Here is a 12,517-nt window from a genome sequence, read left to right as displayed (position 1 = left end):
TGCATTTTATGTAATGTCATATTTATTTTTCATGTAATGTTTATATGTACTATTTGTATGTTTTTGTAAATTCCTGTGTGCGTGTACAACATAGCAGCTTGGAGGCTAAACAAATTTCTGAGAAATAAGACAAATAAGACTGATCGTATCATGCCATAACAAAGTGAACTCCTGTGCAGCTGTATGGAGTCTATAAATCCATGTTCAGCACCTGGATATAATCCATTTTCCTGTTGAAATAAAATACCGCTGTGAGAACACATTATTTAATCGCACCTGCTTACAATGAGCTGGAGTCCAGGCAGAAAGGGCTGTGACCTGACAAGCCCTAGTTTTTCCTGTTCGAGTAGTTCCTGGTCGCCATTTTGTTATCATCGATCGTACCACCATTAACGTCGCTATACAGTTATCGTATACACGCTAATTAGATGACAGGCGGTTGTGATTTCCTTAGGATGCATTAGTCTGAAACTGAATTAATAGAATTATGGACTCTAAAATCAGAGGTAAAATATTGACATCTAGTGGCTTGAATGTACTTGAAATTAATTCTGGTACTGCACATAGCATTTAGCAGCTTAATGAACAAAAAGGTTAATAGAATCGTGCTAATATCCCGATTATTTCTATCAACATTTCTGTAGAAAAATCAAGAGAAAAAAATAAGACGTTTTAAAAAAAAAGGCTCCACAAGTGAGTGTATAAAATACCTCAACAGCCACTGTGCGATCAATGCTAAAAAATATTATTTGCAAATATATTTAAAGTTAACTAGTGGCACCACAGAAAAACAGTATCTTAGTATGCTGTTAGTAGATACATATGTTAGTCTTCAGAAACACAGTACATTTGCAACCTATTTAGGACGCTTTCAGATATTCAGAATGGATTCACGTATTTAATCAAGACGTGATTTTAGGTCGTTCTTTAACTTTTAAAACTCAAATACATTATGCATTATTAGTTATGCGGTAACTGTAGTAAATTATATTAAAAATCATTATAAATTATACGGTAAAGACTTTACAGAATAGCAAAAAAAAATACTAGTTTTACAGAATCGTTTAAATACAAAGAATATAGCGCACCCTCGATAAACGACAATAGAAAAAATGCAATTGGAAACATGCTTAATAGTGAAATTACTGTACTTAACGTCTTTACACCCCGCGCTCCTAACACTAAACACCGCCAGTCACAATAACCCAAAACCCTACGAGAACGTACCAACAGTGCAACAATGACACAGTAAGAGAGGAATGATGCCATTTATCTCTCCAAAGTACCTTTGAACTTAACGTACTAAAATAAGACTATCGCGTAAAGCGTTTAGATCTTTAATTCCTAAAATGGGAATGTCAGAAAACAGAGATGCAATCGATTGGACTACAAACAAAGGTGCAACAAGCAATAATTTTCAATTGCATTTAAAAATCTGTCATTTACTTTTGTGCTTTTAAAATGCCAGACCGACTCCTTTCAGCAGTCTGTACATTCCGGTTTCACCACCTGTCAGACGGAACCTAACTTTACCTTTAAATGCGTTTAATACCATGTCCTGGGCGTGGTGTAGTTACCTGTATTATTTGAGCGGTCAGTACGGAAGTTACACAGACAGCGCACATTATGCCAACTATAGAAATGCCAGATTCAAAGCCAGTATCGGGATTCAGTAAATTTTTATCCGCGGCTTTCTATGCCAGTAGCTCTTTTTTAATTATTCTCGTCAACAAAACTGTTCTGACAAACTACAGGTGAGGTGCGACTGCTTGTGTCGCAAATCCCCATGTACATCAATTTCCGAGTGTCGTTTCGTTGTTTACCGAGTGTAACATTTTTATCAGTTCGCAGGAAACGTGGGTTATATTGAACTAAACTTGTTTGATAGTGTCTGACGTGATATATATCTAATAATTTCAATCAGGTTGTTATTCAAATCCCGTTTCTCCATGCATTCGATCTTCAGTACCACCATGAAGTAGATCACCCTAAAAAATGCCAGATTAATTATCTAATTTTTTTAGGATCAAACCCAAGGAATTGTTTGCAGTGTTGTTAGTAAAGAACGTCTTATTGCGAAATCACGAATTTGCAGTGGGAAATAATGGCCTGATTCGAACCTGACACAAAGAAGGAATTTAATGCGAGCTCATCCAGGATCTTAAAATGCAATAAGGCGTCCGGTACTAGGGACATAACTCTCAGTAGTGAAAATAAACGATTTGTTGGTTTACATTTCAGATGAGGACTCTTTTCCCATTATTTCACCATGCAATTACTTACATGAGTGTTAGGTTTGTGGTTTGATCAGGGTAACATCCACACCTGAGTTCTGGTTTCTTAGTACAGTTCTACTTGTTCATTTGTTCATGTAAGTCGTTATACTTTGTCCACAGGTTCCCCTCTTACCTCTTTCTAGGAATCGGTCAGGTGAGTATCAGACAGCTAACGATACATCAGTATATCGTTTATCTTCTTCTCATTGGAGGGAGATTTAGATGCTTTCTCTAGAAATTGAATGTATGGGTCAACCTGTAACTGAGTGAAAAAGGAAAGATGAATTGTCAGCAATTAATACATTTCAGCAAGTTTATTTCTTGTTCATTCTAACAATCGTATCAACTTGTTAGTAATTCCCCGTTCATTTTGAGTAAAATAAGACTAGAAAATATTGAAATAATCAGTATTTTTTATTCATTTTGAGTGCAAGCGCATATAATTTATAATTAAGGTATCATATATTGAATGTTTTTCTGTCTTTTTTCCCCAGATGACAACCACAATATGTGTGCTGTATGTTGCAAAATTGAAACAATTTGTTCATTTCCAGGACTTTGACAGAAATATACCGTACAAAGTAAGTGTGTGATTACTTTGAAAGTCTCTGCTTTTAATATACAATCACAAGGTTTCTAAGCCTCAATTCCATCTTTTTTCCTGTCTGAAATCTTTCTACAGTTATTCCCGAAATGTATGTTGTTCATGATACGGTCGATGTGCAAGTGTTTTTATCCGTCTGTTTTCGTCTCAGGGTACAAATCTGTTTGATTTATCCTCTGCAGTTTTGTTTCACCACAGGAACTGTTACAATATGTGGGGAGCTAGAAGAAGTCATGTCATGACTGATGCTTGTGGTCAGGTTGTTTAAGGGCCCTCTTAAATGGCTTCTTAAGGATCCCCATTTCTGTTTTTAAATACCACCTGGGGCCAACCCAGAACCTGGGGGATTAGGGTGAGCCTTGGCTGCTACTCTCTATCCCCCTAAATGATGTCCCAGATTATCCTGGGCGCCATGTGGTCTCCACATGTTCATTTCCGTTCTGCTTTTCTATGTTACAGGTTTTTCCACTACCTCTGCTTTATGTTGGGAATCACTTGACAGGCTTAGCAAGCACAAAGAAATTAAGGTACGCTCTGTTCTAATTGGATCGAAACCTATCAAGTGGCATTGCCACATTCAGACGGAACTGTTTAGCGTATCGGCAAACTGTTCTGTTGGTTTGCAGGTTCGAAACTGCCCTTGTAAGACCATCGAAGCCATTTCCAAGGGAAGGGTGCGTGATCCAGTTGGTAGGTATTGTTGTAGGAAATAAAAAGAATCAAATCAGGAAGGTTGACAAACACTGTAGGAACTACCAAGGCAACTCAAAACCACTTCCAAGTTCAGGGCTGAGCAAAAAGACCTGGCAGATGACATTTAACACTGACAGGTGCTAAATGTTTCATGCATTGACTATAGACAGAAAAGTGGAAATGTGGATCTTGAAGAAACCGTCTATCAAAAAGATTTAGGTGTTGACACTGACACCTCATTTACATCTTCTTTACAAAGGTGGATCCGTAGGCTTTGTGAGGAGATAACAAATGTTTCTTTTTTACAAATGTTCTTTTTATGAAAACATGATACTACAGAGCATGTGGATTGTTACCCACATTTTGAATAACGAAAGCCAACTTAAAAATTCTGAAGAAGCGATACAAAGAAAAATGAGTGAAGAGGACTTGTTTTATATCAAGTGTACGCATCACGTTCCACTAACTAGTCTGGGCGAGAGCTAGGACAGAGCATACAGAGTGGCGTGAGTTTGAGGTGATACAGTTCTCCACATCTTGTTTCGTGCGCTGTTCTCTATTGTGTGCGCTCTTGCTATTCATAAGAATATTTGTGCTTGAGATTTTATCATGCATCTTAAAGGTGGTAATTACTTACTACCTAAAGGGCTCAGTGGGCAGAATGGTGTTTTTCATGGTGGTTGCCTCGCAATGGAACTGCTGTTGCATCTAGGGAAAGTCGCACTCTCAGCTTGCTGAGATCTTGTTAAGCTGGTCCACAGCTCAGTAAACCAGGAGTTGACCCTATGCGGGTTTCTAGATCATGAAAATCCTAAGACAAACAATTAGGAAAGTCCGAGGCCAGGATCAAGAGGTGAGCGAACGTCCAAAGCCGGAGGAAAATTCAGTATCGAGCGCCAGAGACACAATCCAAAGCCAAGGTCATCCAAAATCCAAAAGTCAGGTAGGGAATCCAGGGAGAATTCAACAAAGGCTAACTCAAGAGCTCAAAGTGTTGAAAACAATACTGAGCACAGCACGAACAAAGTGCAGGGTTTAAATAGGTTTGGGGAGGCATGGTGATGTAGGGACACTGGGCAAGCAAGGATTGGCTACATCCGTCTGCTTGATCTGCGCCTCCGCTGAACAGATGAAGTAGGCACTAGAGGTTGGGGTGCCCTCTGATGGTGGGATGCTGGGACTGTAACAGATCTGTTCTGGGACAGAAACTGGGATAAATCTCTGCAATGATGAAACATGAAGCAACTTAAATAGCAATAGAAGAATTCTGTTTTCTGTTTTATTTAGTCTGGTACAAGTGGTTTCATTTAAAGATCTCTGTGATTGCATCAGTATACAGTATACAGACATATCAAATGCTTTGCCTTGGCCACTACGTCTCCTGATCTGGATCAATTACCTCGTCTCTTCATGCCTGAGCTTGCTTCCTAAATGTTGTAAGATAATTAAAATGAGCAAAGAACTTGAGGTCTGATTTTCCATTGTGAAATGTTAACCGACAATTGGTTTTTCTCTTGTATTCAACTATTTTAAAACATAACGTTAACATTCAAGTTCAACCGTCTCAGATGTGAATAAAGCTATCACACGGTTTTCCCACACATTTTCTGAAATGTCTACTTTCTACAACCCAACCCACAAAGCAGGTGATGCTTTTTTTTCTTTATTTTCCAGTTTACCGATGTTCACTGTTCTCAGGAAGTTTACCATTGTGATGACAATGATCCTGGAAGCAAGGGTATTAAGGTAATTAATTTTTTTCCGCTGGTTACGTTCTCCACATTATCAATACATGGAACCTGTACGACAACTAAAACAGCAAAGTGGCATGTACAGTACATCTGAAGGGAAACAAAACTGACAGGTGTCTTGCTTTGTACTTTATATTGCTTTCCTGTTTAGTGACATACCGTATGCTAAACTGCAAGGAATGCATTGTTCAGATTCAACTGGTTCTGAGTTCATCTCTTTTTCTTGCGGTCACTTCAGTGGAGTACTGGCAAACTGAGTGTAATCATTCTTACAATGCACTGTCTCCATCCTGCCTCAGCATCCCAGGTCCTCATCACTTGGTAACGGGCGCTCCTTCATCATAGCTGCTCATCTTCATCTACAGTATGTACTAAAGTGGAAATCACTGGTGCTGAAACTAAAGAAATAGTTCCCTCAAGGTGAAAGTCAGTGCAGGGATATAGAGCAAACGCAACACAGGAAAGAAAATAACACAGAAAAGCTTTTAGAACTGGAGCAGGAATAACTTTTGTTTTTGCCTGGTCTGGCTTCCAGCTCTGGTTGCTGTCTGACCAAACACATATCTCCAACTCCCTAGTTACAGGATTTTTATTTCTTCCAGCATTATTCAGCCACTGTAGATCCTTCATTTAATCCAGCTGAAAACCGTCTCTTGGGTGTCTTTCATAAGACCATTTAGAAGAGGCATAACATATCATGATAAATCACACAAAACATCAAAATGAACTGCAGAAATACTAGGTAAGAGTCACATAGTCTGTTCTGACATCCATTTGTTGTCTAGAAACAACAAACTTGAATATTTGATAACAATTCATAAATGAATATCACAAACAGTATTAACGCTTAATGTAAAAATGCGTCTATCTGTTGTCTGATCCTGTTTAGTCCCGAGCATGGGAATATGTACAGTAGAGTGCTATATACACAATGCAGTTGCATCACCAGATAACCAGATAAAACAAATCACAAGATATATTAACATCAATACAAAAATGATATTCACATACTGTTCTTTTCATTCAGTCCACAGGCTTTAATTTTTTTGTTATTTCGTTGTTTTGACTACTGGGATAAACAAACCACAGCATAAGTATTTTACACTATTTTACACATTCTGAAGGGCTTTAGGGCAAAACAGAGGTTTTTCCAAAACAACCAGTTTCTTCACTACCATCATAGAAACCTTAGAACTGTTGCTTCGCCATGTTGAGTGTTGTCTATTTTGTGTCCACCTACTTAATAAAATTAGGTAGCACACCCACAAAGAAAGAAAAAAAATCTGATGATCACAAGCATTGTACTTTCTTTAAGAATTTTATATTTTGTCATTAAAGAACAACAATTAAGGCTGTTTAACGTTGCTTTAGTTTTACTAAGCACTTTTAATAGAACTATAATAGTTATATCGCTTTGTCATTTTCAGAAAAACATTCCCATTACCCATTGTCTTTTGTGTGTTTACCATGGTCCTTGGAGCATTGGTAGCAGCTAGGTAAGTCTTCATGTAAAACCTTTTTCCAAAACAATGAAAAATAAATATTTTTTATATATACTTGGCCCAAATGTATGAGCACACTTTCATACCTTCAATCCCTTTGTCATTCATGAATAGAGCTTGTTGCCAGTTCTAACTCTTTAGAAACAGGTGGAAAAAGCAAATGTCACCTTGTATTTTTGTATATGCTTTTTCTAAGGTATAAAGGAAAATTCAGACTCGTGTGACCAGCTTTAACGTTTCCCTGGACAATTCCATGAGTAGTAATGCATGGCTTAGACTTTATTTCTCTGTTTGCCAGCTCGGATCTTGCCTTTGAAGTTGAAGGATACACTTTCATTCTTCTGAACGACCTGTTCACAGCTGCCAGTGGAGTTTACACCAAAAAACAGCTTGGTTCTGAGGTAAACAGCAGCTTGGACTCGGGGCGTTTTGTTTCACGTTTCACATAGTGCTCAGAAGGTTAAGAACACTCCATTCTTTCCTTACATCATTTGCAGACCTCAAGGTTTCCAGAAGACTAGGCTTGATTTGGCCAGTTTTTACTGTTGTAGTGCTTTGCATTAGATTTCCTCCAAGATATCTCGGTATCATATCAGTTCAAACTGCCAAAATCAATCTCGGAAATAAAATACCACACGCTCATCTTGAGCTTGTCTATTTTCTGTCTTATGCAATGTAGAGAGTGCACTCCTCTCCCCTTAATTCTAGGTACTTTCCGATTACCGGCTATGGGAGAAGGGGGAATTCTGGAGCAAAACAACCCCTCCTAAGCACACAGTTTCACAACACTTGTCGTGTCCATCCAGAGATATTTGTAAAATATTTTTTACCCTGCTTTGGTACCATGTAGGGTGGCATGGTGGGGTGGGAGTAAGCATTGCTGCCTCGCAGCGCTGGGGCGCTGGGTTCCGATCTGGTGTGTTTGTGTTTGTGTTCAAAAACATACTGGCGGGTTAATTGGCTTGTGGGAAAATTGGCCCAGAAGAAAATGGATGAATGTTTTTTATGGCAACACTTTGGTTAAGGTAACTGTTAATTGCTCCCTATGTAAAAGCAACCTATTAATGTATTATCAGTGATGTTTAAATGCTATAAAATGTAGATCAGTTTGGTTGGGTTTAGAGATATGGTAGTAACACTTTAGGTTCAGCATGCTTTTAACATTATTAATTATTTGATCGCTGTATATAAAATCATTAGCTACCCATAGTCCTCGGGTTAGGGGGTAAGGTTCATGCTATGGACAGGATTAGGGTTTTGTTGCAGACAAGCAGTTTTTATGTTGATTGCATATTATCACAATTTATGTCCTTTTATATTTTAATTTATAACAAATTTTACAACTCTTAAAGTATACTGACTGATTCATTATTTATATACTCATAACAATTATTTTTGGTGCACACCCACACATTTTCAAACCTAATTGGAGCTTCAGTTGTTTAAGAACTCAGACCCCTGGCTACAGCTCATGTGCAGACCTGGGAGAATGTGAACCTTCAAATACACTCCTCCTTCATGACCACCTGAAGCCACATGCTCTGCAGTGCCTTAGAGGAGAGTTATTGCTGATTGGAGTATGGGATCATCACTCTCAGGTGCCCAACATGCTGGCATCAGCTGGAATGTAGGGCCCAGTCTGCACTCTGTTTGTGTCAAATGCCTAGCTGCATATGAGCGTACAACTGTACGTCTTTTCAGATAAAAGTGTCAATTGATTATTCTTATTCTTAATGATAATAATAATGTTCAAACCATGCCAATCCCATTGATCAATATAGAAATCCTTCTGGTTAATTTTACTTTAACCGTTAGTATTATGGAGTCAATCCCTTCCTTCAACTTCCTTGACATAAAAGTGTGGAGAGCACAAAAATACTCTTGTTTCTTTCAAAGGGTCTTGGAAAACATGGAGTACTTTTCTACAATGCGTGCTTCGTAATCCTACCGACCATCCTGGCATGCATATGTACTGGAGACCTCCAAAAGGTAAAGACATTTCACAGTGTTTTTTCAGGGGAAAATGAAATGATTCAAATTTTCAATCAAAATAAAAAGGGACATGTGTTGTTCTTCTGTTTCAGGCCATCGCGTTTGAACACTGGACGTCGTACACATTCTTAAGTCATTTCCTGTTGTCTTGTATAATGGGGTGAGAAACATCAACTTTACAAGGATCAAAGGAAAGGGTTTCAAGAAGCTAAGAAACAGGAACTTCTCTTATTTCATGTAAACCTTAGCTCAGACAAAAATAAACCCACTCACAGTTGTTGGACATTGACGTCTATAAAGACCAAAGCTAAAGAATAGCCTTCCTTCACCATCTGTTTCCTAGAGTGTCGCAGTAAAGCCCCTGGCCAGCGCAGTGTGGATTTTAAACCAGTGCTTCCCAATCTGTGTGCCACTGGTGGGCCGTGGAATCAGAAGACATTGTGTTTCAAAAGCGTGCCATCAGGAGCTTCGTGTAGCTCGTTCCAACACTTAAAACTTATGTTCACTGAAACAAGCTCACATTTCATATTGATATTCTAGCAAAAAGTCAAATATTTCTCAATGACATTGAAGTCTATATCACAGCTTAAAATATGTGTTATTCCTTGCAATATGACTGCTGATTATCTGAAATATTTTGGCGTGTCTCAAAAGCTTTGGGATGTTTCAAGAGTGCCATGAGCTGAAAAGGATTGGGACGCATCGTGTTAAAAGACTAACGCTCTGTTTACCCTGCAGGTTTGTACTGATGTATTCCATTGTGGTCTGCAGCCATTATAACTCTGCTCTTACAACTACAGTAGTTGGTGCTATAAAGGTATGTCCAGAATAATAACATGATTAGTTCCTTTTACACACTCAAACAAACAAACAATCACATGCAATATAAATGATTGCCCTTTACACTTAAAATCAGTACTATGAATGTATATACTATTAAGATATCATAGAATGTAGTTCAAGTAGGTCACTGTGTCAGCATGCGTAGGCTGCAAAGGAAAAGGTAAAGGTTTATTCCATGCTGAAAGAAACAATGCTTTGGCTGTGGAGCCTTCTTCAGGTGTGGTGTGAAATAATAAAATGTCTTTGAGTATGAAAAATATTTAGAGCTCTTATTTTAAACAAGAATCTGTATTAGAATGTAAAGGCTTAATATGTTGTTCTACCAGCTGTATTAAACGTACTTATACTGTATATTCAAATACATTGATACATACATATATATTTTAATGAAATTTTAGCATGATTTTACCTTTCTTAATAAGTCACATTTCATGACACTTCATTAGAATCATATTCTTACTGAAATTGTTTTCTTTTTCTCTAGAATGTGGCTGTGGCTTACATTGGCATGTTTGTTGGTGGAGATTACATGTTTTCATGGTTAAACTTCATAGGATTAAATATCTGGTAAGCAATATGAATGCAAGAAACTGAATGCAGAAAGTAAAAGGCAGTAATTTAAGTACTTTATCATGAATATGTTTCAAACAACAATAATTGTAAAAATGTTGCTTTAACAAAGAATAATTACAGCAGTAACAAAGGCTTCCCTTTTTATTAGGAGTCTAATGAGCAAAACCATTGCTCAGCAAATGCCTATAACAACATATTGTATTTGGAGAACATTGAAACCACAGGTGAGCTTCAGATTCTCAAGCAAACCCAAGAGGAGTTCAGTTTGTAAACTGTCTGGTTTCCTAAGTTTGTAATGATACATTTACAGTATGTCAGTGAGTCTGAAGATGAAGGCCCATAAAACATTTGTGAACCTTTCCTTGCTTTCTTAAAAAAAAAAAGAGAATAGCTCAGTATACTTCTAAAATAAATAAAAGGTCTGTTTATGATTGTTGATAAAACAATAAACTAACAGATACAGTAAGTGAAGGAACATATTTCATCAAATTGGTCTTCTCTGTCTGTGGTTTCCCTATGTCAAGTTCGAAGATCACATGGTTCCAGTTCTCATTTGTCCTGGAGAAACTCTGTAAAGGATCCAAAACATACCTGAATAACTGAAGGCCAACAGTTGGAATTTTTTATTTAAAATCCCAACGGTGTTGGCAAACTTTGCTGACTTTGTTGTTGTTTTTTGTAAGTATATCATCTTAAGCCTGACTTCCTCTCTGTTTATTTTTCAGCATGTCAGGAGGGCTTGCGTACTCTCTCTTAACATTTCAAAGCAACTCCCCCTCCAAGAGTGATGGGAACAGCTCCGCTTCACAAGAATGCTTGACTGATCAAATTACAGAAAGGGCCAGCCACCTTATAGAAAACTCAAAACCGGGAATGTGACAGAATAAACTTCATCCAATAGAGTATATTTAATTGACATGTATATACAGTATATATATATATTAATGGTGTATTGCTAACATTTGTATAAAGTTTTTATTGCATTTTATGCAAGTGTATTTTATTTACAATAATTCACTTGGCAAACAAATGTGAGCCACAACTTTACATACTCAGGCAAACAAGGTAAATAAAGGTTGAACATGTCTGTAGGATTTTTTTTAATGGAATGGCACAGCAGTGTCTTATGATTGTGTGATCTATATTATCCTGAATGTATAATGATGTTTTTTAACACTTTTGGAAAAGATGCGATTGGTTTGAGGGATATAGTGGTATCTCTATAAAAGACATCCCGATGCCTTAGATGCTACATGCATTTTTCCCAGATAGCTTCCATAAATAAAGCTGTATAAGTAGAAACATTCATGAGCTGAATCATTAAAATACCATGGACCACTGGACCAAACAGTTTTCTGGTGTTTTCTTTTAGGCCAGTCATACTAAAAGAGGTGTAAGGAAATGTGTAGACTACAGTTGTCAAGGTGCTGGTCTCCTCGCAAGTCACAACTAGTGCATCGACTGGTCAGGTCTGAGAATACCCGAACTGGGAGTGGAGGAAGTGCTGTATTTTCCAGATGGGGTAAAGTACAGTATATAAAAAGGAGAAACATTATGTTTTAGGTGCTATTTTAAATGTAACATGGACAATACTCACTTAAGATAACTTTCTTTTCTTTTTCTAAAGTCATCTGAGGCTTATTTCTTGTCTATTTTCAATTATCTTATGTTTTTAGGTGCTGCCTTTCTGAAACGTCTATGTATTTAATGTCTGTCTAATCCAGATATTGGGATTGACATCTTTACTTCCAAGTGGAAGCCCATTTTTTAAGACTGTTTTATGTAAAAATGGACTTCCACTTAAAGACATTTATGGATGTTGGTTGCTGAATATAATTAGGAATTTTTGTTAAAGATTTAACTTATTGTTTTGTTATATTCCGATGAACACATAATTCTGTTTTTAATTGTGAGAAGCTTTCAGTTTTTGCTGGATGTATGGTTCTTTCTATAAAACGAATTTCATTAATATGTAACGATTAATATATTATATAACTTTCTAATCAAATAAATGCTTTTAAAACTTTCTGGTATTAGATAAGTTGTGGAGAATTGGACTAGGACAGGCCCTAATAAAGCACTGTAACAGTTTTCAAGATGAAGTGTACATCAGAACCTTTGTAGCAAGACTAGCTTTTTCTGCGATTTGTAGAAACTTGCATTAGATTGCATACATGCTTTGGAATAGTGGATATTTACAGTGGTTAATTGGGTTGCATTTCTTATATTGGCACTGCTTCCGTGGGTAGAGTGCTGACTAAGCTGTAACTGTAGGGAAAACGC

General features: G+C 37.3%; 1 protein-coding gene across 1 annotated transcript; it reads left to right on the top strand.

Annotated features, from left to right (window-relative positions):
- Positions 1 to 1,590: 1,590 nt before the first annotated feature.
- Positions 1,591 to 11,582, top strand: slc35d2 (solute carrier family 35 member D2). Its single transcript, XM_015368833.2, has 12 exons — positions 1,591 to 1,754; positions 2,397 to 2,430; positions 2,771 to 2,857; positions 3,340 to 3,407; positions 5,248 to 5,319; positions 6,752 to 6,820; positions 7,125 to 7,227; positions 8,723 to 8,815; positions 8,911 to 8,978; positions 9,557 to 9,635; positions 10,146 to 10,228; positions 10,960 to 11,582. The coding sequence occupies exons 1-12, from the start codon at positions 1,627 to 1,629 to the stop codon at positions 11,111 to 11,113; spliced, it is 1,038 nt and encodes a 345-aa protein (XP_015224319.1). The 5' UTR covers positions 1,591 to 1,626; the 3' UTR covers positions 11,114 to 11,582.
- Positions 11,583 to 12,517: the final 935 nt, after the last annotated feature.

This window comes from Lepisosteus oculatus, chromosome 3 (assembly GCF_040954835.1).
Source record: "Lepisosteus oculatus isolate fLepOcu1 chromosome 3, fLepOcu1.hap2, whole genome shotgun sequence".
In the NCBI taxonomy this organism is placed as follows: Eukaryota; Metazoa; Chordata; class Actinopteri; order Semionotiformes; family Lepisosteidae; genus Lepisosteus; species Lepisosteus oculatus.
Note: the sequence above shows the minus strand (reverse complement) of the source record. Positions and strands in the feature narration are given on the sequence as shown.

Bases quoted from the DNA above. Each gene is read 5' to 3' on its own strand.
- slc35d2 (XM_015368833.2), top strand. From the start codon at position 1,627: ATGCCAACTATAGAAATGCCAGATTCAAAGCCAGTATCGGGATTCAGT. The intron at 3,408-5,247 runs GTACGCTCTGTT...TTTATTTTCCAG, and splicing joins GCAAGCACAAAGAAATTAAG to TTTACCGATGTTCACTGTTC. The intron at 10,229-10,959 runs GTAAGCAATATG...TTTATTTTTCAG, and splicing joins TTCATAGGATTAAATATCTG to CATGTCAGGAGGGCTTGCGT.